This window comes from Heterodontus francisci, chromosome 24 (assembly GCF_036365525.1).
Source record: "Heterodontus francisci isolate sHetFra1 chromosome 24, sHetFra1.hap1, whole genome shotgun sequence".
Taxonomy (NCBI): domain Eukaryota; kingdom Metazoa; phylum Chordata; class Chondrichthyes; order Heterodontiformes; family Heterodontidae; genus Heterodontus; species Heterodontus francisci.
This window is the reverse complement of record NC_090394.1, coordinates 65214808-65242373: the sequence shown is the minus strand read 5'-3', so window position 1 is coordinate 65242373 and position 27566 is coordinate 65214808. Positions and strand designations below refer to the sequence as shown.

The window sequence follows — 27566 nt, the reverse complement described above, 5'->3', positions numbered from 1 at the left end:
GGCCTGTTTCAGTGCTGTATCTCTAATACTAAAATGAAGATAATTGAGTCTCCTCACCTCCCATGCTTGGTTTCTAACTTCTGATTGATAGATCAGCTATGATTATATTGAATGGCAGACGAGGCTTGAACTGAAATGGCTTACTCCTTTTCTGTTCTATTTATTTATTTAATCCATTTTCCAGCACCTGTAGATAAGACCAATATTTTCCTTTTATTTTTAAATGATTTGTCCTTTGGGAAATTGCTTGTACTTTAATTCCTGGTTTCTTGGCCTAAAACTAAATATCAGAGCAGTGTGGATAGTTATCAGATACTTACCTGGCTGGATCAAGAACCTAGATTTTGAGGGAGAAACTGATTTCAAAACAATAACTTATATTTAGTTCCAATTCCTAATGGTATTGCAGATAATAAAGTGGATAATCGTGGTTTCACTGTAAATAACTTGGCAGGATGAAAAATGTAAAATATTAGCATAGATGGGAAGAAAGAGGAAAATATTAGCAAAGATATGAACAATGAGAAGAAGAAATGGCAGATATTCTATACAGCTGCCATTACCCGTAAGAGCAGCTGTGGTGTAGGATAGGCTTGTGCTATAGCCATTGCCACTGGTTGGGTGATCCTGTTGAGCTGCTGAAGTTGTTTTTTCCATAATTTCAGGAGGCCCTTTCCATCCTTATCCACTTTCACACCAGTGGACCACGTCCCATCAGGGCAGAAGGAGAAGGTCATTTTCTCTGTCTGCTTTCTAAACAAAATTATTTTCACAAGAGTGTCTTGTCAAAAGGAGTTAGTTTTTTTTTCAAAAGTTTTTCTTTTTGAAAACACATTAGTTTAATTACTGTCTTACACATTAAATGGTCAATTCCAAATGCAATGCAGTATGGAATGAATTTGAAGCTGTAATTCCATAAACTCTTATGAGAGCAGAAGGATTGATAGAACTGAAATATTTTTTGAGGATTCATATTTTAGAATTATGGACTTTGTTTTTTTTTGGGAAAACTGAAAAGACTCCATGGATGTGTGTTTTTTTTTTTACAAGGGTCACTGAGGTCTTGTCTGAAATCAAACCTTTTACTGGCTGTCACATGCCTTAAGCTCAATAAACAATAGAAACCTTGGTGACTTAGGGGAGATGTTTACAGAGAAGTGACATGTCAAGATTTATGAGATATTGTTTTGACTTTTTGGTTGGGGTGTGGACTGTGTTGAAAAGCAGTTGGAGATCTCCCTGCCAAGGGAAAAAAAACGCAGTTCATCTTTTCTGCACGTCTGAGACCTGGAGAATTCCAGTGTGCCAGCTCCTCTTTCTCTACCTCTTTGGAAAAACCTGCAAATCCAGAGCGGGATAACTGAAACCCCTGATGCCACATTTTTTCCTGGAAAGCCCGCCAGACTACTCGACCTCCAGAATGAACTGCTCCAGAAAAGATCCCAGTGATCTGTCTCCGTATACCCGGACGCCAAACCAAAATGGACAACTGACTTACTTCATATATTTATTTTTCTTCAAGAATTAAGTATTTGGCCAAAGTGTGTTTTATTTTGTAAAAGAGCTCTGCAGCGAAAGTCTCTATTCTCTAGTTAGCCTGTGTATGTGTGTGTGGTGTGTGTATGTTGGAGGGGGTGGCATTTAAAAAGGGAATTTTCATTTCAATCTGTGATGCTTTGCTTCATTACTGGATAAGTCTTATTTTATAATCAGATAATTTTGTTTATTGAAGAAACATGGTTGGTGTATTTTATTCTGGGATAAAGAGTAGTGTATATGGTCGAGTGTATCAGTAACTGGGTAAACATTTAAATATATGTTGTGACTTGTGGAGAAATGGATCTAGAAAAAACAGCGCACTCCTCCCGCCTCAGTCATAACCCTGTAAATAAGCCACGTATGCCACAAGCATTGTGATCATCTGATGTATGTGGTCAGAAGGTTGGTGTTGGGTACAAGATAAAAGACCAGGAATTCTGATTAGATACTAGATGTCATGACTAGTGGATTAATTGAATTGGTATATTGTTTGATCAGCTGTTTGGCTAATGGCTAAATATTTCTCCCAAATCAAGTGATGAACGTTATGGAAATAAGCTAGGGTTTACTTGAGGAAATTAACAAAGCAGGGTTTTGGGTTGTTTAAGAATGAGTATAAGTTACCTTCCTCAAAGTAATGCTATCTGACTGAGATTTCCTGCTAAATACCGGTGTTGTACAAACAATTTTTTTTAAAAGCATTGGCGTCAACCCTTCAGAAGTGATTTGATTGTAATGTATTGACATCGGTCCTGTGTGCTTATGGCATTCATCAAAATTCTGCAGCAGTATCAACACAATGGACCTCATGACCCCAGATGAGCTGTATCAGTCATTTTCTGAAAAATGAAAGTTAGGCTTTAATTTGTACCCACCAGAAAGAAATTGATATTCTTCCAAATTGAGACTCTTCTTGATAAGGTAAGCTTTTTATTTAAAAAGTTCTGTCCGTCGGATTGCTAAGCTAACAAGTTTTGACTTTTTTTTTTGGTTTTTCAGTAGATTTGTTGGGAATTTAGAATAGTGGGAATGGAGGTTAAGGCAGTTGAATGTTCCTCCTGCAGAATGTGGGAGGTAAGGGTCGCCAAGAGTGTCCCTGCTGACTGCATCTGTGGGAAGTGCACCCAACTCCAGCTCCTCGAGAACCGCGTTAGGGAACTGGAGCTGGATGAACTTCGGATCATTCGGGAGGCGGAGGGGGTTATTGAGAGGAGTTATGGGGAGGTAGTCACACCTCAGGTAAAAGAAGTAGGTAGATGGGTTACGGTCAGGGGAAGGAGAGGGAACCAGCAGGCAGTGCAGGGATCCCCTGTGGCCGTTTCCCTCAACAACAGGTATACCGTTTTGGATACTGTTGCGGGGGACGACTTACCAGGGGTAAGCAATGGGGTACGGGTCTCTGGCACAGAGTCTGTCCCTGTTGCTCAGAAGGGAAGGGGGAAGAGGAGCAGAGCATTAGTCATTGGGGGCTCCATAGTTAGGGGAACAGATAGGAGGTTCTGTGGGAACGAGAGAGACTCACGGTTGGTGTGTTGCCTCCCAGGTGCCAGGGTTCGTGATGTCTCGGATCGTGTTTTTGGGATCCTTAAGGGGGAGGGGGAGCAGCCCCAAGTCGTGGTCCACATAGGCACCAATGACATAGGTAGGAAGAGAGATGGGGATTTAAGGCAGAAATTCAGGGAGCTAGGGTGGAAGCTTCGAGCGAGAACAAACAGAGTTGTTATCTCTGGGTTGTTGCCCGTGCCACGTGCTAGCGAAGCGAGGAATAGGGAGAGAGAGGAGTTGAACACGTGGCTACAGGGATGGTGTAGGAGGGAGGGTTTTGGTTTCCTGGATAATTGGGGCTCTTTCTGGGGTAGGTGGGACCTCTACAAACAGGATGGTCTTCACCTGAACCAGAGGGGTACCAATATCCTGGGGGGGAGATTTGCTAGTGCTCTTCGGGGGGGGTTTAAACTAATTCAGCAGGGGAATGGGAACCTAAATTGTAGTTCCAGTGTGCAGGATGTTGAGAGTAGTGAGGTCAGGGATAAGGTTACAAGGACTCAAGAGGGCACTGGCAAGCAAGAACTTGGTTTAAAGTGTGTCTACTTCAACGCCAGGAGCATCCGGAATAAGGTGGGTGAGCTTGCAGCATGGGTTGGTACCTGGGATCTCGATGTTGTGGCCATTTCGGAGACATGGGTAGAGCAGGAACAGCAATGGATGTTGCAGGTTCCGGGATTTAGATGTTTCAGTAAGAACAGAGAAGATGGTAAAAGAGGGGGGGGGTGTGGCATTGTTAATCAAGGAGAGTATTACAGCGGCAGAAAGGACGTTTGAGGACTCGTCTACTGAGGTAGTATGGGCCGAGGTTAGAAACAGGAGAGGAGAGGTCACCCTGTTGGGAGTTTTCTATAGACCTCCGAATAGTTCCAGAGATGTACAGGAAAGGATAGCGAAGATGATTCTCGACAGGAGCGAGAGTAACAGGGTAGTTGTTATGGGGGACTTTAACTTTCCAAATATTGACTGGAAATACTATAGTTCGAGTACTTTAGATGGGTCAGTTTTTGTCCAGTGTGTGTAGGAGGGTTTTCTGACACAGTATATAGACAGGCCAACCAGGGGCGATGCCACATTGGATTTGGTACTGGGTAATGAACCCGGCCAGGTGTTAGATTTAGATGTAGGTGAGCACTTTGGTGATAGTGATCACAATTCGGTTAGGTTTACCTTAGCGATGGGCAGGGACAGGTATATACCGCAGGGCAAGAATTATAGCTGGGGGAAAGGAAATTATGATGCGATTAGGCAAGATTTAGGATGTGTAGGATGGGGAAGGAAACTGCAGGGGATGGGCACAATCGAAATGTGGAGCTGATTCAAGGAGCAGCTACTGCGTGTCCTTGATGAGTATGTACCTGTCAGGCAGGGAGGAAGTTGTCGAGCGAGGGAGCCGTGGTTTACTAAAGAAGTTGAAGCGCTTGTCAAGAGGAAGAAGAAGGCTTATGTTAGGATGAGACGTGAAGGCTCAGTTAGGGCGCTTGAGAGTTACAAGCTAGCCAGGAAGGATCTAAAGGGAGAGCTAAGAAGAGCAAGGAGAGGACACGAGAAGTCATTGGCGGATAGGATCAAGGAAAACCCTAAGGCTTTCTATAAGTATATCAGGAATAAAAGAATGACTAGAGTTAGATTAGGGCCAATCAAGGATAGTAGTGGGAAGTTGTGTGTGGAATCAGAGGAGATAGGGGAAGCGTTAAATGAATATTTTTCGTCAGTATTTACAGTAGAGAAAGAAAATGTTGTCGAGGAGAATACTGAGATTCAGACTACTAGGCTAGATGGGATTGAGGTTCACAAGGAGGAGGTGTTAGCAATTTTGGAAAGTGTGAAAATAGATAAGTCCCCTGGGCCAGATGGGATTTATCCTAGGGTTCTCTGGGAAGCCAGGGAGGAGATTGCAGAGTCTTTGTCCTTGATCTTTATGTCGTCATTGTCGACGGGAATAGTGCCGGAAGACTGGAGGATAGCAAATGTTGTCCCCTTGTTCAAGAAGGGGAGTAGAGACAGCCCTGGTAATTATAGACCTGTGAGCCTTACTTCGGTTGTGGGTAAAATGTTGGAAAAGGTTATAAGAGACAGGATTTATAATCATCTTGAAAAGAATAAGTTCATTAGCGATAGTCAGCACGGTTTTGTGAAGGGTAGGTCGTGCCTCACAAACCTTATTGAGTTTTTCGAGAAGGTGACCAAACAGGTGGATGAGGGTAAAGCAGTGGATGTGGTGTATATGGATTTCAGTAAGGCGTTTGATAAGGTTCCCCACGGTAGGCTATTGCAGAAAATACGGACGTATGGGGTTGAAGGTGATTTAGAGCTTTGGATCAGAAATTGGCTAGCTGAAAGAAGACAGAGGGTGGTGGTTGATGGCAAATGTTCATCCTGGAGTTTAGTTACTAGTGGTGTACCGCAAGGATCTGTTTTGGGGCCACTGCTGTTTGTCATTTTTATAAATGACCTGGAAGAGGGTGTAGAAGGGTGGGTTAGGAAATTTGCGGATGACACGAAGGTCGGTAGAGTTGTGGATAGTGCCGAAGGATGTTGTAGGGTACAGAGGGACATAGATAGGCTGCAGAGCTGGGCTGAGAGATGGCAAATGGAGTTTAATGCGGAAAAGCGCGAGGTGATTCACTTTGGAAGGAGTAACAGGAATGCAGAGTACTGGGCTAATGGGAAGATTCTTGGTAGTGTAGATGAGCAGAGAGATCTTGGTGTCCAGGTACATAAATCCCTGAAAGTTGCTACCCAGGTTAATAGGGTTGTTAAGAAGGCATATGGTGTGTTAGCTTTTATTAGTAGGGGGATCGAGTTTCGGAGCCACGAGGTCATGCTGCGGCTGTACAAAACTCTGGTGAGGCCGCACCTGGAGTATTGCGTGCAGTTCTGGTCACCGCATTATAGGAAGGATGTGGAAGCTTTGGAAAGGGTGCAGAGGAGATTTACTAGGATGCTGCCTGGTATGGAGGGAAGGTCTTACGAGGAAAGGCTGAGGGACTTGAGGTTGTTTTCGTTGGAGAGAAGGAGGAGGAGAGGTGACTTAATAGAGACATATAAGATAATCAGAGGGTTAGATAGGGTGGATAGTGAGAGTCTTTTTCCTCGGATGGTGATGGCAAACACGAGGGGACATAGCTTTAAGTTGAGGGGTGATAGATATAGGACAGATGTCAGAGGTAGTTTATTTACTCAGAAAGTAGTAGGGGCGTGGAACGCCCTGCCTGCAGCAGTAGTAGACTCGCCAACTTTAAGGGCATTTAAGTGGTCATTGGATAGACATATGGATGAAAATGGAATAGTGTAGGTCAGATGGTTTCACAGGTCGGCGCAACATCGAGGGCCGAAAGGCCTGTACTGCGCTGTAATGTTCTAATTCTAATTGCTCTTTTAAGAAAGATGGCATCTTGGTTTCTCTGCGCAGATATTCACTGACAGCTGTACTTAAAAAGTGAAGTTTAACTTACTTGAAAGGGCATCGAGCTATTGCCTTTGTAAGTGTTGCGACATGATCAGCAAACTGTTGCCAGTTCTCTAAAAACCAAATTGTTGTGTGTGTTTGTAGCTGTAGGGCCACCTGCACCTGAACACAAAACAGAAAAAAAAAGGACAAGCTGGACAAGGGCCAGACCAAATAAATATGGATGGGAGGTTGCTGTCATTTCTCACTTCCATCTAAAGCACTTGAAAATTACACCTGACTTACAATTTATTTATTTCAATAGACTAACTAAAGACAATTGTCATGAAAAATACTTCTGATTTATTGGCTGCTTGATGTGCTCATCGCTGGCTACCAGCAATCTGAGCTGATTCTAAACAGGGCGATGGTTATACAAAATTAAAGCAACTGGTTGCTATGAATACTCATCAACTCGTGCATCATTTGGGCTTTTTGTTACAGATTAAATAGTCATAAACATTTCTACCTGGTTCAAAATGAATACATGGACATTATCTGTGACAAATTATGGTAATCTAAAGAATACTGGGTAAAGTCACTGATTCCATGCTCCAAGTGGGAAGCCATGGATTATTAACACTGGCACCAATTCTTTAGCCCAAGACCTCTTCAAGCCTGGGGCCCTGCTGGGAATGTGTTTTTTTTAATCCTCAGGGTATGGGTACCGCCAGCAATTGTCCATCCCTTGTTGCCCTGAGAAGGTGATCGGCATTCTTGAACTGCTTGAGTAGTTAACCACATTGCTTTTTCTCATTGTAAAATGGTTGGTGGGCTTGCAAATTGATATTGTGATGTAGATACTTGTTTTTAACTACTTAGCTGCACAGGAGATGCTTCTATCTTGTAATTAGATTACAAAAGGTGGAATTGCAACCATTTCAGTTATTTACATTTACCATGTTAAATCCGTTATCATTACAGGTCAGCAGATTATAATATGCAGGCAGGAAGTATATTGAGTTGCAATGGAACTTTTTTTCTGAATTGAGAAATATGTACAAAAGACTACGATCTATGGTGCAAGTCATCACCTTTTCTTTCAAACAAGAGATGATGGAATAAATTGAGTGTGTGAGGCCACACTTCAGTGTTCAACGCCTGTACAAGAAATGAAAGTCGGGGGAAGGGAAATAGTTACATTTGTTGAGGTCTTGAATCAATAGAGGATTACTGCTGGGGGGGGGGGGAGGAGGAATCTGATTTTATTCAAGTGAAGACTCTGACGCTATTCCGCAAATAATTTGTTGTCTTGAATGCATTATGCACGCACTTCACAACAAAATGGACTAAGTCACAGCTCTGACAAACCATCTAATGTAACATAGAAACATTAAAAATTTATGGCATGCAAGAAAGCCATTTGGCCCATGTCTGCGCTGGCCAAAAAAAAGCTATTCAGCCTAATTCCACTTTCTAGCTCATGGTCAGTAGCTGTGTAGATTACGGCACTTTAAGTGCGTATCCATTTTTTTTTTAAATGCAGAAGTTTTCTGCCTCCACCATCCTTTTCAGCTAATGAGTTTCCAACCCCGCCCCCCACCCCCCCCCCCCCCCCCCACTCCCTCTGAGTGAAAGCATTACTCCTCAACTTCCCTCTAATTCTTCCAATTACCTTTAAATCGAGATCCCCTAGTTATTGACCTCTGCTAAGGGAAATCAGGTCCTTCTTATCCAGTCTATCCAGGTCCTTTAATTTTATACACCTCAATTAAATCTCCCTTCAGCCTCCTGTGTTTCAAAGAAAACAATTCAACCTATCCAATTTTTCATCATAGCTAAAATTCTCCATTCCTGACAACATCCACCTAAATCTCCTTTGTGTCCTCTAATGTGATCTTATCCTTCCTGTAATGTGACTAGAACACATTTTTTTAATACAGTTCTAGCATAATGTCCCTGCTCATACTCTGCCTTGACCAACAAAGGAAAGTATCCCATGTACCTTAACCACTTTATCTACCTGTCCTGCCACTTCCAAGTATCTGTGGACATGCATTCCAAGGTCCCTCTTTTCAGCATCCTATCTTATTCCCTTGCCTTGTTTGCCCTCTCCAAATGCATTACCTCCCACTTCTCCAGACTGAACTCCATTTGCCACTTTTCTGCCTATCTGAGTAGTCCATTGATATGTTCCTGCCATCTGCAGCTTTCTTCCTCAGTTTGGGAGGTCATGTAGCTATTTAGCATGGAAGAATCTCATTTGTTGTTGGAAGAACGCTTATCAGATGTAGAAATGCAAATACAGACCTCATCCAAATCTGCACCAGTCAACCCGAGCTCTCTGCTGACCCAAGACTCCGAGTCTTCAACCCTGTCACTTTCTGAATTCTTCAGTCGTTTCACAGGACTATAAAGCCCTTTTTCCCTAAATAATTTAAGAAAAGTTATTCTCGGGTGGCATTGGAATGGTGCTTGTACACAAACCTAAGTGAATAACTACCACTTGTAGTTCCAGCAACACATCATTCCAAAGATTTTCAAAATAAAATATGTCTTTAAAATATGGCAGAAAGGGATTTCCTCCAAGGTGACTGCCTTGGTTCTGAGTAAGTTGAGGGCTGATATCTGTTCAAGCTTGTACTTTTCAAAGCAGAAGACTCCACTTACTGAGTTGAGTATACTTGCGCCTGAAATCAACTTGCCCTCCCTCACCAATTCTCTCATCAAAATGACTTTTGTCTGGTTTCCTAGACGGTATGGACAGACTATTTAATCACAGAGGTTGTCACAACAGCACCTGAGCTATCTTCACCTGGACATGTACGCTTTTCAACTTCGATTGTTGGCTAGCAATCAGGAGCTGGCACCCTAATTCGTCCCCCTACCATGGTCTGAAGATACGGAACGCAAATGTGTTGCCTTCACTCGGCACAAGGTATGAAACAAATCCTGGACCTTCCTGATCTGTATAACTTACTTTGCTTTTACATCCTAAGATATTGGGGAGTATGAAGGGTGGGAAAGAGTGGGGCTGTACTGCATGATCATTGCAATATACAAAAATCATCTTTGTGTCTAAGTACATTTTCATAGTTTCAAGGAAGTGTTGTGCAGACTTAAGCTGATCTGTCACCTTTCATGAGTGGAAGGTGCTCATTTAGCAATAGAATGTAAAATTGCATACAATATTAAATATCTACTTAAAATTTCCTGGCTTTATGTACAAAATATTGGAAGCTCAACAGACCACTCGTAACAAGGAAAACCCTAATGTATGAAGCAAGCTGGCATTAGGCTAATGGAGCTCTGATGCCAACACTGATTTGATTAAATTGAATTTGAGATTCCATGGGGAGAAATGTTCGAGACATTGAAGTTATTAAATAACAGTTGTGTTTAAAAACTGTAGAACTTACTGTTTTGTTAACTTGCCCATTGTGAGTTCTACTTCCTTATACTAATAGAATATTTCCTATTGTTACCTTTTCATTCGTACCTTTCTGATGATCAGTTTTATTCAGTTCCAGTTGTGCAAAATCATCCTGATTCTCGGCAGCTGCTTTAAGTATACTGGCTCTTAACTCCATGAAAAAGCTTGCTCAGGCTTGTTAATGAATTTGTTGTAGTGCATATTTTTTCTTGCACAGAAGGAACTACCTAATCCAACAAAAATAAGAGACAGCAGGGTCTTCCCCTTTATGGTTGAATTGGGAATTGTACCAAGTGATATAATACTGCACTAGAAAGACCAGGAAAGTCCTAGTTTCAGCAGTATGATTGTCTGAATAGCCATTCCACTAATGGTCTGTGTGCATTTATAGAGCTCTGCTCTCATACTTTGGTAAATCATCTGTGATTGCCTTGGACATCTCATCTTTCGAGAGATTCTGACATTGCACACAATCGGGTTAGCTCTCCAATGGGTCAATTTCATGTCTGTTTCCTCTCCAATCATCCTATCTGTACTGTAGTCAATGGCTCAACCTGGCTCCTTTCTCATTACCTCCGAGACCACCCCCACCCCCACCGCAAGATTCTTCTTCTCCCACTGTATTCCTCTTATGATCCATTATCCACCTTTTTTCTCATTTGACTCTACATTCGCCAATTTCCTTTAGACAGCATGTACTCTGCCTCAAGTCTCTCATAATGCCAATCACCATTTCTACATTTTGATGTCTTCAGTAAGCTTCAATACTAAAGCCAAATCTTTCTTCTTTCAATTATTCAAAAACGGTCTTTTAGTCTTTTGCAAGTCTAAGCAGCAGCTGTCATCTCTTGTCTTTGGTTCTACCCTTCATCTTTCATTTTAATCAGCACACATAACTCCTGACCTCAACTGGCATCCTACTTTTCCTCTTCTATTGCTAAATCTGCCTCCAAGAAGCTTGGTTTCATCTTTCATGATACTTTTTTCTTTTCCTCAGCAACTTCAACTTCTGCATATGCCCCAAAATCTTCCAAGGCTTGAATATTGGTCCCATAGCTCTTTCACTTCTCTTACATTCCTGGACAGGGTACAGGTAAAACTACTCGGCTGGAAGGTGAAGCCTCTCAGTCATAAACTTTAAATAGATCTCTCTCTTTTACCACCCCCACCCCGACCCTCCAAAACCACTAGAACTACTTGCTTGACTTTATCAATACTAGTTAATGCCCCTTGGGACTGACTGTTTCTCCTAAGCTCTAAATGCAGTCACCTATATGTTCTAATTTTTTTTGACATCCCCACTCTTGAAAACTAGACTCAACCTAAGTCACTTAATCTACCATTTTACCCAAGAGCTCAAAACTGTGGAACTCCTTAACTTCTTCAGTCTTTCTTTCCAGCTACTATTTTCAGGCTTTTAAGATCCAAGTCTGACGGTGACTATTTGCTGCTTTCTGATTGAAAGAGTAAAGATGAGGCAATCGTGGTGACATCCTGCATTTTGGGCTTTTTTTTTCCCCCTTCATGTTGATTTCTCAATTTAAAAAGAAAAGTTTAATCTCTGGGATGTGAACACCATGTTTCAGATGGGATAGCGGGAGTATAATGAGCCTATCGGCTATGATATCCACTTTATCAACATCGAGTCTTCCTCTTTGGCCTCCTTATCTCGAGAGACAATGGGTAAGCACCAGGAGGTGGTCAGTGGTGTGTGGAGCAGCGCCTGGAGTGGCTATAAAGGCCAATTCTAGAGTGACAGGCTCTTCCACAGGTGCTGCAGAAAAATTTGTTTGTCGGGGCTTTTGTCTCTCTTTTTTTTTGTCTTTTTCAACATTGAGTAAACAGTTGGAAAGTGTATGTACATGAATATTTGGCAAAAACAGAATTTTGTTCCATGATTGATTAGTCTGCTAATCCCCATCTAGTCTTGCATATGAAAAATTGCCATCTGGGTAAAGTAACCAAGGGCTGCCCATAACTAGGGCCACAAAAGGAGAAAACCGTGCAGGGGATGGGGTATAAAAGATGTCTATCATTCCTCATTTTGTCATAAAATTATTATAGAAAGAAAACAGAAAATCTCCACTGTACATAGAGCCCAAATGGGTACATGCAAAGATCAATGGGGTATGGAAAATATCCTCGGCCACTTGAGTGCAAAATGGAGCTCGAGTCAAACTTTAGCTCAAAAATCATGAAACTGGAAGATGTACCAGTTACAACAAAAGTTATCAAAATTTCTGAAATAAATGTTTATTCTGTTTCAGTTATAAGCTTGGAACGGGTAAAGTCTTCTGTAGGCTATAATTTGGCAATGAGTCACCAATAAAGCCACAAGTTTAGTTCACATTTACCTTGTGTATGTATCCAGTCCAATGACAGCTAATGTGGCTGCTCTATGAAGTTGCTTGTCCAGAACTCTCATTATAAAGCTATCAAATGTTTCACAAATGTTTTCTGTGAAAATGCCCTTCATTTTCTGACAAAGGAAGAAGAAATTGCTTTAAACAGATGCAATAAAAAAAATTCAAAATCATTGCGGTGGTAATTGTTTTATTTAAACCCTTAATTTACCAAAGGAGTAGAATACTGGAAAATAATGTACCAACTTTTAAAGGTTTTTTAAACTGTTTTTGAGTCCTGAAGCCCCTCCATGATACATCAAGCAGATTTTTGTGTCTCTTACCTGTTTATAAATTCATAGATCCATGTTGATAATGAAAACACCTATATAAACTTGTCACTGTGCAATCTGGCCACTTGATTCCCATAATTCTCAAAATTTCTTTCTGAAAATTTCTTTAATCCAACCTTTTTCCTCAAGAACTGAAATTTCTAATGTCCAAAATGAGGGTTTAACCATAATGGTTGAATTTTGAAGACAGCTAGTTGCTTTTACTGTTTTGTTGATTGAGGCCAATGCCAATGGCTTACACTAGCGATTATAATTTATAGCACCCATGAAGCAGAGATAGAGAGAAGTACAGAGAGGAAGGCAGATAGCCAGTTCTTTTTATTCCCCACTTTAATTTGATTTTTTTTGAAGAAACACAAGTTGAACTCTGAAGCCTCTGAGGCAAGCCAATAGGAAGGACAAGTAAAGGAGTGAAACTGGCTGAGAGGCCTTCTAGCCTTTTGTCATCTACCCGTGGATATGTGAGATACCCAAGTGCCTGAGGGTCAGGTTGGCTTTAAAATGCTAACATTTATTAATATAAAAGCAAAATACTGCAGATGCTGGAAATCTGAAACAAAAACAAGAAATGCTGGAATCACTCAGCAGGTCTGGCAGCATCTGTGGAAAGAGAAGCAGAGTTAACGTTTCGGGTCAGTGACCCTTCTTCGGAACTCTGACATTTATTAATGTCAGATTAACACTTTAATTTCACTGTTTATGACTTCACGACCCTCTGTTTTCAAATGATTTTCAGGACACAGTATTGAAAAACGAGGAGCAAGAGAGCGAACTGAGATTGTAAGATCATAAGCTGTGAGTAGCTAAGTGAAAGTTGGACATTATCTCATGTTCTTGCTAGTGGTTAGAACAGGGCCAGCAGTGCATGGGAACCAAGGTCAGCCACAACCTTATCAGTATGTTGTGAAAAGAAAGGGAGGACCAGCCCGGGATAACGAATGTTTCACAGGGACCATTAGCTGTCATTAATGCCATATATCTCCATGTAAAAACTGTGTCCCTCTGTGTCTCCACAGTTATAACTGTTAACAGCCCCAACAATCAAAATAAGCGATGGCGGGATCAGAAGATTGAAACCTGAGCAAACGGGGATATTGTGTGCAAGGCATTTTTTTAAATTGGAGAATAAGATGGGTCTAAGTCAATGCTTGATCTATACTCTGGTCTTGAATTCTAGAAAGGGGTGTAAGAAGGAGGTCTGAACAGACAGAAGGTGTAGAAAACTTCCAAGAGAAAGAGACACTCCGAGAATGAACAGTGCAGGTGCTTGTCACTGCAACTTTTACCCGAGGCATAATGCAGTAATATAACTCTTAATTATACTTTGTAAACTGCTCAAGTACTGTAATGTATCACGTTTTGCTTGTGCTAAATGAAGTTTAATTACGGCCATCAACTTGGATCAAATCATAGGTTTCTGATTAACCCCGAGAGTCAAATAGTGGGAGCAAGTGGGAATGGGAGAGTAGATGGAGATTCAAATATGAGGTGAATGACATCAGAGCAAGAGGGAATAAATCAGTTGAGCAAGTATTTCAAAGGTAGGAGGTAGAGAGGGTGGTCGGAAGGGAACAAGTAATGGGAAGTTGAGGGTGTAGGGGACAAGAAGGGGAGTAGGAGGAAGTGTATGATTGGGGAGGGGATTGAAAAGGACCCACTGCTGCTCCAAATGCAAACCTACAGTCATTGGTGGTTCCTTTTCCCAGCACAATATGTCATATCATATCACCACTTCCTACTTGAAAGAAAATAGAGGGCAACAGAAAAGAAAAATGAAAAGCAGAAACAAGTCAAGTAGAGAAGACGACAGACAAACAGCAATGCGAAAACAGCGGAGATGGACCATATTCTCTGACAGAGTGGAATGCTACAGGAGATTGAGTAGTAATTTACTAAAAGACCTATCTGTGCACTTCCTGCTGGCTTTTTCCAATAGACATTTTACTATCAGAACAATAGCACAATGTTGATTTGCTTTTTAAAGATTTTTGTATAGATTGTAGCACTTAGCTTGGACTTGTTTAGTAGAGGCTGTTTTTGCACATTTGATAAAGTAGATGAAAATGCTGTCAATGATCACAGTATAAGGCAAATCATAGTTTACTGTATCTTCGTCAGAAAATCTTTGTTCTATAGACAAAGCAAAACTCCATGTAGTTAACTACATGAGCTTAAACATCTGAACTTTGATCTTTACCTGTTTATGTGACCACACCATCTTGAGAAAGTAATCTGGTGAAAGCAGCACCAAAACCTGATTTTCTTCCTTGGATTTGTACATATTTTTGGTCTGAAAGCAGAAATCACTTGTTACCAAATATGAACCAATTCAAATTGGTTGAAAAGTGATTGGCTGATTATAGGGCAGCCCCTCGAGAAATATTTTAAAACCATCGTCCGTGTCTCATCAGCTGCAGTGGAGCATTCTTCAAACTCCAAGCTGCATAAACCTGGGCAACAACGTCTGAAAATTGAAGAAGGCCAGTTCAGTCTGTGGTCAAATAGTAATAATGTACTGGAACTGCACTAACTGTGAATTGAAGACAGCCCAAATGAAGGACTTCAAAAGGCATTCATTCTTTCATCAAGCTGCCTATTGTACTGTTTCTGGTACAGTTCTGCCAGATATCTATTATTCAAACATAATAGTTCAGAGGGAAGTCTTCCAAGATCTCTCCATAATTAAACTGAGCGACATTCAGAATAGCGTGTTATATGTGGAAGATATCTGCTTACTGCCTCAAACATGGATAAAGTCAGTACCCAGGACAGCAGCCGGGGGCTAACATTTGCCCGAATATATTTGGACCACAAAAGAAAATAAAAAGCAGCGGCATTCTTGATCGTAATAGCTAACGAATGATCGCTGCTGGAAAGTGCTTCAGTGTGGATGATAATGAAGACACGTTTGGCCATGCTATGTACTCTCTCTGGTTAAATAACCCAGACAGCTGGCTGAGCCCATGGAACAGAACACCAGCAAGAGTTAGGGGAGAGATGGGAGCACTGGATCGGAAAAAAAACATAACTTTTGCACTTTTATTTATTAAAAAGGGGGCTGTGATAGACATCCTCAAAAAAACTAGAACATAAAACTGGAATAGCACCAGTGCAGTAAATATTCTCTTTGCTGTGTTCGAGACAAGCAGACAAATTGTAAAGTAACCTTTTGTTTAGTGCGGATTAGTAGCCCCCTTGGAGCCTTGAGGTAAGATTCTCACTTTAGAGAGAAATGAAAATATTGCATGTTGGGGAGGAAGAAGGAAGCAACTTAACTATAAAATGATGGGTGTTCCTATCATCCCTAGCATCCTGACCACCCCAAATCACCCATTCAGGTGACTAGAGAAGGTCCTGTCTTAAGGGCCATGATAAACAATGAGAAAGGAATAAAAATGGGAGTCGAGGGTTAAGTAGAGCAGGCCCGAAAGAGGAGTTGAGGCCTGGGACAGATCAGCCATGATCTTATTGAATGGCGGGGCAGGCTTGAGATGTTGAATGGCCTACTCCTGCTCCTATTTCTTATGTTCTTGTGTTATGTTCTTATATTGACTCACTTATCCTAAAGTGCTTCACAGCCAATAATATATTTTTAAATTGCAGTCACTATTGTAAGCAAATGCAGCAGCCAGTTTGTACACAGCAATGCCTCATAAACAGCAATGAGATACATTACCAGGTAATCTGTTTTATTGGTTTTGTTTGAGGGATAACCGTTGGCATGGACAACCTCCCAGCTCTCTTCGAATAGTGCTATATGGGATCTTTTACATCCACCGAAGAGGCCAAACAAGACTTTAACACTTCACCCAAAAGATGACACCACTGACACTACTCCTGCAGTACTGCACTGAAGTGTCAGCCTAGGTTTTGTGCTGAAGCCTCCGGTTGTGGGACTGGAGCGCAGAATTATAAAATTCAGAAGGTAGAATATTACCACTGAGCGAAAGCAACCTAATGACAGTAAAATAAAAGATATGCAAATAGAAGGAACAACTTCACTTTAAATCAAAACAATTTAAGAGTAAGCTGTAATTAATTATGGGGATTCATTGCAAAGAATAGCCACCTTCAGACATACAGGACACCAGAATGGAGATATGAAATCCCACAACATTTTTATTTGGCAAAGTTAGATTATTTGGTTGGATGTGTTATCCTGTAAAGTCCTTGCACCTACTGCCAAATTATCAAATTATTTTTCTTTTAACAGTGCAATTTTTTTTTAAGTTCTTGTCTCTATTGCAGATATAATAGTGAACTACCGCCCCTTTTCTGGTTATTATCCAGGTACCCTATAACATTACAAGTGTCTTTGTTATCCTCATGTCTAGATATCCTTTTGTTACAACTTGGAAGAATGTTTCCTATTTTAGTAGATTCCATTATTTTCCTGTGTCCTCTGTAGAGAAAAGCCCCACATAACATGAGTAAATCTGTGCAAGATGTTGAGATGGGGTGGCAGAGAGTCAGTGCAAAGGTTCCCAACATGTTTTGCAACCATAGAAAGATTTACTGAATACTCTTCACAATGGTAGTACTGTTCAAGGCTGTAGTTACACTGCACTACCAAGCAGAGACCAATAGCTATAGTGAGTGGCAGCATCCATTTATGCTATGGGATGCGAATCCGCATTTCCACTGTTCTGAGTGAACTCTGCAGATACCTGCTTGCACACTTACACAGGGCTCTGTTGTCAGCTGGTAAATATTAAATGCTTTGAGACACAGGTAAGAGACATTCGCTTCCTCAATTTTTTTAAACTCTACTTCAGTTTACAAGTGTTCAGGACATCCAATGACTCCGGGTATTTTTAAAATATTATTTGACTCCACATACTGCAACTAACATCACTAAAAACAGATTATTTATTTGGTCATTATCATACTGCTATTTGTGGGAGCTTGCTGTGCACAAACATTTCCTACAATACAACAGTGACTAGACTTCAAAAAGTACCTCATTGGCTATAAAGCACTTTGCGATGTCCTGAGGTCATGAAAGTTGCTATATAAATGAAATGCTCTTTGTCTTTCTTTATACAGTGTCATGTACATAGCAGGGTAAGACAGCCTCCCCTAAGGTCTTGCAATGTTGAGTCAGATCAGGACCTGACTCCGGAGTTATACTGTCACGACCATGCAGTGAAGGCTTTCAAATGCCTTAGGGTGGCCTACATCCGAGGGTCTTAAAGGAAGTGGCAGTGGAGATAGTGGATCCATTGATTATAATATTCCAAAATTCCCTGGATGCTGGAAAGGTTCCAGTGGATTGGAAAAAAGCTAATATATTGCCCTTATTCAAAAAGGGAGGGAGGCAGAAAGTAGGAAACTATAGGTCAGTTAGTTTAACATCTGTCATTGGGAAATTGTTAGAATCCATTATTAAGGAAGTAATAACAGGACATTTAGAAAGTCAAAACGCAATCCATCAGAGTCAGCATGGTTTTATGAAGGGTAAATCGTGTTTGACTAATTTGCTAGAGTTCTTCAAAGCTGAAACAAGCAAAGTGGATAATGGGGATCCTGTAGATGTAGTATATCTGGACTTCCAGAAGGCATTTGATAAGATCCTGCACAAAAGGTTAATACACAAGGTAAGATCACATGGGGTTAGGGGCAATTTATTAGCTTGTATAAAGGATTGGCTAACCAACAGAAAACAGAAAGTCGGGGTAAATGGGTCTTTTTCTGGTTGGCAAGATCTAACTAGTGGGGTGCCACAGGGTTCGGTCCTCGGGCCCCAACTATTTACAATCTATATTAATGACTTGGATGCAGAGATAGAAGGTACTATTGCCAAATTTGCAGATGGCGCTAAAATAGGTGGGATAGTAAGCTGCAATAAAGAAATAAGAAATTTACAAATGGAAATGGATAGGTTAGGTGAATGGGCCAAAATTTGGCAGATGGAGTTTAACGTGGATAAATGTGAGGTTATCCATTTTGGTCGGAAGAATAGAAAGGCAGATTATTATCTAAATGGAGAGAAATGTCAATGTGCTTCGGTACAGAGGGATCTGGGTGTCCTCGTGCATGAATTGCAGAAAACTATTATGCAGGTACAGCAGGTAATAAGGTAAATGGAATTTTGGCATTTATTGCTAAAGGAATAGAATATAAAAGTAGGGAAGTGTTGCTGCAACTGTACAAGGCATTAGTGAGACTGCACCTGGAGTATTGCGTACAGTTTTGGTCCCCTTACTTGAGGAGGGATGTAGTTGCATTGGAGGCAGTTCAGAGGAGGTTCACTAGATTGATTCCAGAGATGAGGGGTTTGTCTTATGAAGAGAGATTGAGCAGTTTAAGCCTTTACTCTCTAGAGTTTAGAAGAATGAGAGGAGATCTAATTGCGGTATATAAGATGATTAAGGGGATTGACAAAGTAGACGTAGAGAGGATGTTTCCTCTTGTGGGGCAATCTAGAACGAGAGGTCATAGTTTTAGAATAAGGGGTAGAAGATTTAAAACAGAGGTGAGGGGAAATTACTTCTCTCAAAGGGTCGTGAGTCTGTGGAATTCACTACCCCAGAGCGCGGTGGATGCCGGGACATTGAGTAAATTTAAGGAGGAGATAGACAGATTTTTAATTAGTAAAGGGTTGGAGGGTTATGGAGAACAGGCAGGAAAGTGAAGTGGCGGCCGAGAGGAGATCAGCCATGATCGTATTGAATGGCGGAGCATGCTTGAGGGGTTGAATTGCCTACTCCTGCTCTTAGCATAAATATCATAAGAACATAAGAACTAAGACACTTTTTGAAAGATAGGTGTCCTGGCATGCACATCCTTCCTGCACTGCCGGAATCTCACCGCCTCCGCATGCTGCCCACGAGGCAGCTGCAGTGTGGAAGAGACTGTCGTCCACCTCCTTCTGGAATGTGCCTTTGCAAAGCAGGTGTGGAAAGAGATGCAGTGGTTTTTGTCGAGGTTCATCCCAAGTAGCTCTGTAACACAGTAGCTCAGTGCTGTATGGGCTGTTCCCAGTGACGGGCTAAACATCAACTGTTGCTGGAGGACCATCAACTCTGTGAAAGACACTCTTTGGTCTGCCTGAAACTTGCTGGTCTTCCAGTGCAAAGAGTTGTCCATGACCGAGTGTTGCAGACTGGCACATTCCAAGGTCCGGACGCACTAAAGCTTGGGCCAGAAGCTGCAAAGGCTCAATGGCGAAAGATCAATGTGTAAGGTCCTCCCACCATAGTGAACTGGAACCCATGTAACCCATGTATGCAACTGAGAATGTTTTTGCTATGTAATGCAAATGTAGATTATATATAAAATGGAATGGCAAGTGTTGTGAGTCACCTCATGTTCTGCAACAAAATAAACTGATCATTGCATTTTCTGAAATGTCCAATTTGAACTGTTTTGTAAGTTTTTTTTTTAACAAATTTTATGAACTAAGTATATTTTTTGGAAAAAGAAATCTACTCACCTCATCAGACAAGTCCCCCAATATGCCTTGGGGAAATTCTCTTCTCCATGTAATAGTGGAAGGGACTGATTGAGGTTCTATACTATATTCAGATTCTAACGAGTTCAAAACATCAAGCAGAATGTATCCACCTGTATCTTCCAGAATAGCTGGGTGGGGAGCAACATAAAAGCAGTTAACATTTAAATGCAAACATGATTCACCAATTCAGATTTGAGGTAAACTACATGAACTTTCTCAAAGAAGTCTCACTTATTAAAAATCAGTCTCGAGAATGAACCGCAACTTTTTTTTGGTCTCCTATTTCTATTAATTCTTACAAATGTAAACGATTACTCGCAACAACATCCTCCGAGACTGACCAGAGTGCTTAAGGAGCCGGAGAGTGAATGATGCTGGACAATTTCACACATCTGAATACAAATCTGGTGGGACAAGTTACCAAGCTGCAGCCTAACCCTAAAACAATGATGGATCGATACTGGTTAATACAAACCCCCCGGGTTGCATGCACTAAAATATGTTTTTGCTGTGTAATGCATATTGTGTACATATAAAATGTTATGAGGCACCTCATATTCTGTATGGAAGGAATCTGATCTCTATTGTACTTTCCGAAATGTGAACTGTTTTGTAACGTTTTTATGGTGCAAATTTTTACGAATAAAGTATATTTTTGGAAAAATAACATAATGCAAAGCACAGGATGTTAAAGGTTGCTGCTCCTCCCTCACCTGGGTCCACACACACCCTCATGTACTTCAAACATTCATCCGGTCGAATATATTTAAGGGCGACATCAGCTGCTTTCCGATCGTCTGTCTCCAGCATCTCGCTGTCTTTTGCAGCCTTCCGTTGCCGCTGGAGTATCTCTGATCCCCATTTGGCCGCCTGGATCTCCTCTGGGCTGCAGTCCTTTCTCTTCCTGGGGCCAGCATTGGGGGCGACAGGCTCTGACCGCAGCAGGGCTCCGCTGTCGATGCAGCAGCCAGCAGCTGGAGCCCCCTCCCCTGTCCTCCCCTCTGGAGGTGCCTGTCTGCCGGCCACCAGCGGCTGCGGGGCTGCTATTGGCCTTATGCCGGCCTCGGAGCAGTAAAGCTCCCACTCAGTCAGGGGCCTCCTCACAGCAAAAGGCCCCCAGTAGAAAGAGCCGACCGCCGGATACATGTCTAAGCAGCGGCCGCCGATCGGCCGCTCCGGGTCCGCTTAGCGGAGAATTCAAGCCCTCGGTCCCAGCGCAGTTCAGCAGCCACCGGGAAGGAGACGCTTGCAAGATGCGGAGCCCAATGTTTCAGAGCAATAACACAGCCGAGAAAGCAAAACAAATGTCTTCATTATCCAAACACCAAAGCTCTTCAAACACAACAGCTTCGTTCCTAACCTGCCCCAATGCTAATCATGGCTCGTACCGTTTTACCGTCTGGTTTCTTTTTCTTTGCGCGGCTGTGAAATGAACAATGAAATTTCAAGACATTTCCAAAATGCTGTAACCCCCACAAAGGGGTCCCGCTCCGTCTGCAATCCGACCAGGTAACCAAGCTCACGCCGAACAATCCCCTTTCACTGGGGGAAACAAAATAGGCAGTGACTGTCTCTCATTGTAATCTCCCCCTCCCAGATTGCATGTTCGTTGTACTAAGTTAACATTGTCATAAAAGGACGCTCGATTTCCGTGGAAACTAAGAGTTTTTTGCGAATTTCAATTATATACTGTACAATAAAACTATTTTCTCACTTGCAGAATTTGTGTGTTTGATTCGATCACTTTCTGCAGATATTATTTAAATTGAGTATTAAGAGTGAATTCTCTAGTAAAGTATTTTCCACGACCCACACATTCATGCTACTATGAATTGAAGCTCAATAACTATTTTTTTTGTCGAAAGCGGTTAAGAATTTCATGTAGATCCCTATTCAGACGTGGGGAATATTTTGGGTACCATTTCGTTACCCAGAGAGTGGTAAAGAGAAGACTGGGTAAAGAAGTGGAACTGGCAATCACAGGGAGTTCTTGAGGTGAATAGCATTGATTTTAAGGGGAAGCTAACTAAGTACACGAGAGAAAAAGGAATAGAAGGTTATGTTATTAGGGTTAGATGAAGGTGAGAGGAAGCTCCCATGGAGTATAAGGACTGGTATAGACCAGTTTGACCCATTGACCTGTTATTGTGTTGGAAATACTACGTAATTCTTTGTAATATGTGCCAGTAAATGATCTGAAACCTTGTTTATATTAATAAAAGCAAAATACTGCGGATGCTGGAAATCTGAAATAAAAGCAAGAAATGCTGGAACCACTCAGCAGGTCTGGCAGCATCTGTGGAAAGAGAAGAAGAGTTAACGTTTCGGGTCAGTGACCCTTCTTCGGAATTCCAACTGGAATTCTGCCATCCGAGAGAGAGAGCATTCAACATCTGGGCCAGCCGAGCTCTGCTAACAGTCCTTTACACCTCAAATGTTTTGAAAGCATGGGCAGCAAAGCCTGCACTCTAAAAAAAATTAACTCTGTGTTAGTCTTTTTAAAAGTTGTTCTCAGGATGAAGGCAATGCTGGCCACATTCATTGCTCATCGCAAGTTGCCCTGAGAAGGTACTGATGAATCTTCTTGAACCACTGCAGCTCTTGCTCTCACAATAGTCTTAGATATTGACCTAGTCAAGGAACGACAATAGTTATCCAAGTTCCAGTAAGTTTAAGCACAGTAAATTCCCACCAACAATAATGACCAGATAATCTGCTTTTTGTGATGTTGGTCGAGGGATAAATATTAGCCAGAACACCAGAGAGAACTTTCCTGCTCTTAACTTCCCATAGTGTCATTGGATTCTTCACAACCATCCAAGAGGGCAGGCAGGGCCTTGGTTTAATATCTCATCCAAACGAATGCACCTCTGACCGTGCAGCACCCACTCAGTATTGCACTGAAGTGTCAGCCTAGATTATGTGCTTAAGTCTTTCGAGTGGGACTTGAACCCACAACCTTCTGACTCAGGGTCTGAACACCTTGGGAAATGTTTAAGGATCAGTATAATCTGGGTCTCAAACTTACTAAGTTTTTAATAATTAAGTTACTGGATTGCTTTAGATAGGTGTGACTATTTAAACTGTGAACTACTGAATGAGTGAGTGGAAGTCAAGCAAGTTACATACAACTGCTTTTATAATATATTCATTTCATTCATATAGTATGTTACTATCTGTTTAGAGAGTAGAGTACGTTGTCAGAGTACAGCAAAACATTCCTGTAAGAGATTATCTATAAAGCCATCAGTATCATTCAACATGTTGAAACTACCTTAAAAAAGAATGTAACACCATTTCAGATATAGTCTCCAATAATGGCATTATGCAATTTGATTAAACAGGCTGGGGCTCTTTTCTCTGAAAAAGAGACTGATGGGTGACCTGATAGACATCTTCAAAATTCTGAAAGGTAAACGTAGAGATGTTTCCACTTGCATGACCAGAACTAGGGGCCATAAATATTAGATAGTCACTAATAAATCCAATAAGAAATTTAGGAGAGTGTTTAGAATGTGGAACTTGATACCACAGGGAGTAATTGAGGTGGTGCTAGGGAAGCTGCATAAGCACATGAGGGAGAAAGGAATAGGATATGTTGATGGGTTTAGATGAAGAAGGGTTCGGAGGAAGCTGGTGTGGAGCATAAATGCCAGCATGGACCCTGTTGGGCCAAATGGCCTGTTTCTGTGCTGCAAATACTTTATAACTGTTGTGATAAAATAAAACTAAGTGTAGAAAGGCCCTGGAGTCATGATTCTCTTTCCATTAATAGATTCAAAATAAGAAAATAACATTAAAAAATTACTAATTTTCTCACTGATGGCCCAGTAAATAAAGCCATCTTTGGTGGGGTACCAAGTCAGAAGGTCCAGTGTTCAAATCTCGATTCATGCTTAGTTAGTTGAACATAGCCAGGACAAGAACAAAAACAACTTGCATTTATATAGCACCTCTAAGGTAATATAACGTCCAAGGCACTTTACAAGCATTATCAAACAAAAGTTTACATCGAGCCACATAATGAGGTGTTAGCGCAATGACCAAAAGCTTGGTCAAAGAGGTAGATTTTAACAAACATCTTAAAGAGGAGAGAGGTGGAGAGGTTCAGGAAGGGAATTCCAGTTCATAAAGCCTTGACAACTGAAGGCACAGACACCACTCGTGGAGCGACTAAAATCTGGAATGCTTAAGTGCCAGAACTAGCACAGCAGAAACATCTCAGGGAGCTGCAAGTTTGGAGGAGATCACAGAGTTAGGGAGGGGTGAGGACTTGGAGGGATTTGAAAACAAGGATGAGAATTTCAAAATCAAGGCATTGCTTGACCAGGGGCCAATGCAGGTCAGTGAGCACAGGGGAGATAGGTGAGTGGGACTTGGTTCAAGTTAGGACAGGGGCAGCAGAATTTTGAATGGCCTCAAGTTTGCAGAGGGTAGAACTAGCGAGACCAGCCAGGATTGTGTTTCAATAGTCAAAGGCATGGAAGAGGGTTTCGGTAGAAAATAAGGTCAGCAGTTGGGTAGCCACAACCGACCCTGGGATAGTAAATGGGCAAAAAAAAAATCAAGCAATATTCCCCTCTTACCACTATCTAGTGATCCCTGTTGGAACATGAAAGTGTGTCAATGTGAGATGAGAAGATTCAACTAAACAGCGATCCCCTTAATGATCCAAATAGTCTGCCAATACTGACTGCCTAGACTCACACGTGACCAGTTATGTCAGGCAAGGTCCTGCGATGGCTGCTACCTTGCAAAGTTCAGCTAACTAAGCATAAGGATCTTCTGACTTAGTAATGATTTACAGAATCATTCCATCTTTTCAATAAAATAATTATGTTTATGGTCACTTAATTCTACAATAATCTACTGCTAAAAGTATAACCACTGAAAGAAAATCAGTTCTATTACTATCACAACATGGTAACATTTCTGAAATAGTCACTTGTTATCCAGTGCCTCTTAATTTCATTAATAATTGACATTTTCAGATCTAAAACCTTTTTTTTCCATAATGTTTCCTCCCTCCTCCTGACTCTTGCTGGGTTACAGTTGCGCTGATGGAATAATTCTGTAAATCAGTATTTACGAGAAATATTACAGGTAAGGTTACAATACACGGCAAGGTAATCCTTCAGTTTCATGAAACAGAATGTCACTAACACGTGCTATGCCGAATGATGATTTTTAATCCACCGGCTGGAAACCTAAATTAATTTTATTTAAAACAGGGAAAAGGGGCAGTGTGGCGCAGTGGTTAGCACCGCAGCCTCACAGCTCCAGTGACCCGGGTTCAATTCTGGGTACTGCCTGTGCAGAGTTTGCAAGTTCTCCCTGTGACTGCGGGGCTTTTCGCCGGGTGCTCTGGTTTCCTCCCACAGCCAAAGACTTGAAGGTTGATAGGTGAATTGGCCATTGTAAATTGCCCCTAGTATAGGTAGGTGGTATGGGAAGGTGGGGATGTGGTAGAAACATGGGATTAATGTAGGATTAGTATAAATGGGTGGTTGATGGTCAGCACAGACTCAGTGGGCCGAAGGGCCTGTTTCAGTGTTGTATCAATAAAATAAAAAGGTGACTGCTAGCAGTTAAGAGGGCCACTGCAATTTGCATCACTATGCCCTACATTCCAATGTATCGAGGTGGAGACGAATTGTCTGGCCGGTCCCCTCCAGAACAATGACTTGGGGAATTTTGAAAGAATTACCTGTCCAGCTCCCGTTAACAAGACATTAAGGCATCACTTAGGTCATTAAACTGGTGAAGACAAACCACTCAAACCTAATCACTTGAACAATGGGACCCTGGTGAGAAAAGGAAATTCATAGACATGAACTGATTAAGTTGCAAGAGGCAATACACACTGAGCCATCATGTTGAATCACTGGGTAACAGTCATGTGACAGGTCCACCATCTGTGTGCTTAAGTTGGTGTTTTCTCTGCAGCAACAAGACACCGACAAGGGAAGACCCAAGTGGGGTTCCTCCTCTCTCTCTCCCTCTCCAGTCCACCTTACAAGCTACATGCTGGCCATAACGACCCAGGCCTATCGCTGCTGCAGACAGAGACCCCATGAAGGAAATCATCTGCATCGCTGTTCTCCAGGAGAACCACCGAATCCGCTGTCCACATTTGCAAACTGGAAGCCTCAGGACCACTGAGTTCAGCTGGAAGCCAGCCGAGTCACCAAACTCCACAGACTGTATATCCTTTTTATTGCTCCAGACACTAATCCGACCAATCTATCCTTCCCCACTCTGCAACCTATTTGTGTTTGTGTGTGAATGTTGGAGTGTAGTTTATTATTTTACTTAGATTGGTTTAAGTACAATAAAGCTACCCTCTTTGTTAAACTCAAGGAAACCTATCCGATTGGTTCTTTTATAATCATGGCATGTAAACAATTAAACACTCACTGAATTGGCAAGTATATCCACTTTAAAAAAGAAATATACCTGTTGTGGTCAAACAAAGAGAGGGACAAGAGGGGAGCCTTTTGACCCTTCTTCACCTTATAGTAACAAGAAAAAATACAGATTATAGTGAACCATCTTTCCACTGTTTATTGTCAAGGTTTAATTGTTTTACTATAAATTCTTGAATATGTACATGTAGAGAATAATTTAGATTATCATTCATGGGCTGTCATCACTAAAATACTTTCTATATTTTAAAAAAATTGAAAAACCACATTGTCATGATAAGGCCCACCATGCAGAACGTCACCAAGCTTGCAAAGAGGAAAGGAGAAAGTGAGTTACCGAACAAGTTTGTAATGTAATAATCAAACAATTATAATGCCACTGCAATTAGCACATTTATAACAGAGGGACTTGAAGGAGGAATAGGGAAGGGATGGAAATTGACTAGGGTAATTTTGAAACAGAGACCTTATTATTTTGTAATAATATTGTATATTGTAGAGTATGATATGTGAAAAATAATTCAACCGTTGGAATAAATAAATTAAACTTACTCATGCAAAGTTCATTTGTTACCAGCCCTGTAAAGTCTAGTAGTGAAAATAGTCTTCATGCATTGCACCTTCCACTGCAGTGAAGGGACTTCAATGGTCCAACATAGGGAGCATGCACTGCTCATTGTTTTAGATTGCTGACTTGCCATTGCACCTTAAACTGTACTGTTCAATCTGGAAAGAACTGACAATTTGATACAAAATGTATCATCTACAACAATAATCCATGCACATGTTAGATCACAATAACTGCTCTGATGTGGTACTTTGTCCTCCCACACTTCTGCACAACTCACAACGGGAGCTAAGGAATCTGCATATTCATTGATAAAATATGTCTAATACTCAATAGCAATTGTTGCATGTTCACTATCGGTAAGAATTTTTAAAATAGACAAAGTGGATGACTATTTAAGTACTTATTTTTTTAAATTTCTTGGGATGTGGGTGTCACTGGCCAGGCCAGCATTTGTTGCCCATCCCTAACTGCCCTTGAGAGGGTGGTTGTCAGCCACCTTCTTGAACCACTG

At 41.4% G+C, this 27566-nt stretch overlaps 1 protein-coding gene across 3 annotated transcripts in view; it reads right to left on the bottom strand.

Moving 5' to 3' along the window:
• Positions 1-21642, bottom strand: part of LOC137383470 (probable crossover junction endonuclease EME2) — a 30239-nt gene extending 8597 nt beyond the window's left edge. Inside the window, exons 1-7 of one of the 3 annotated variants that reach the window (XM_068056430.1) lie at positions 20773-21642; positions 20039-20187; positions 14801-14893; positions 12263-12387; positions 8786-8903; positions 6543-6658; positions 564-753 (exon numbers count right to left, since the gene is read on the bottom strand). In XM_068056430.1, coding sequence (XP_067912531.1) covers positions 564-753; positions 6543-6658; positions 8786-8903; positions 12263-12387; positions 14801-14893; positions 20039-20187; positions 20773-21205 — 1224 coding nt within the window. In that variant the 5' untranslated portion in view covers positions 21206-21642. Of the gene's footprint in view, positions 1-563; positions 754-1603; positions 2379-6542; positions 6659-8785; positions 8904-12262; positions 12388-14800; positions 14894-20038; positions 20188-20772 lie in introns of those variants that run through there. The other 2 variants (XM_068056432.1, XM_068056431.1) reach the window with 2 other exon arrangements.
• Between the last annotated feature and the right edge of the window lie 5924 nt (positions 21643-27566).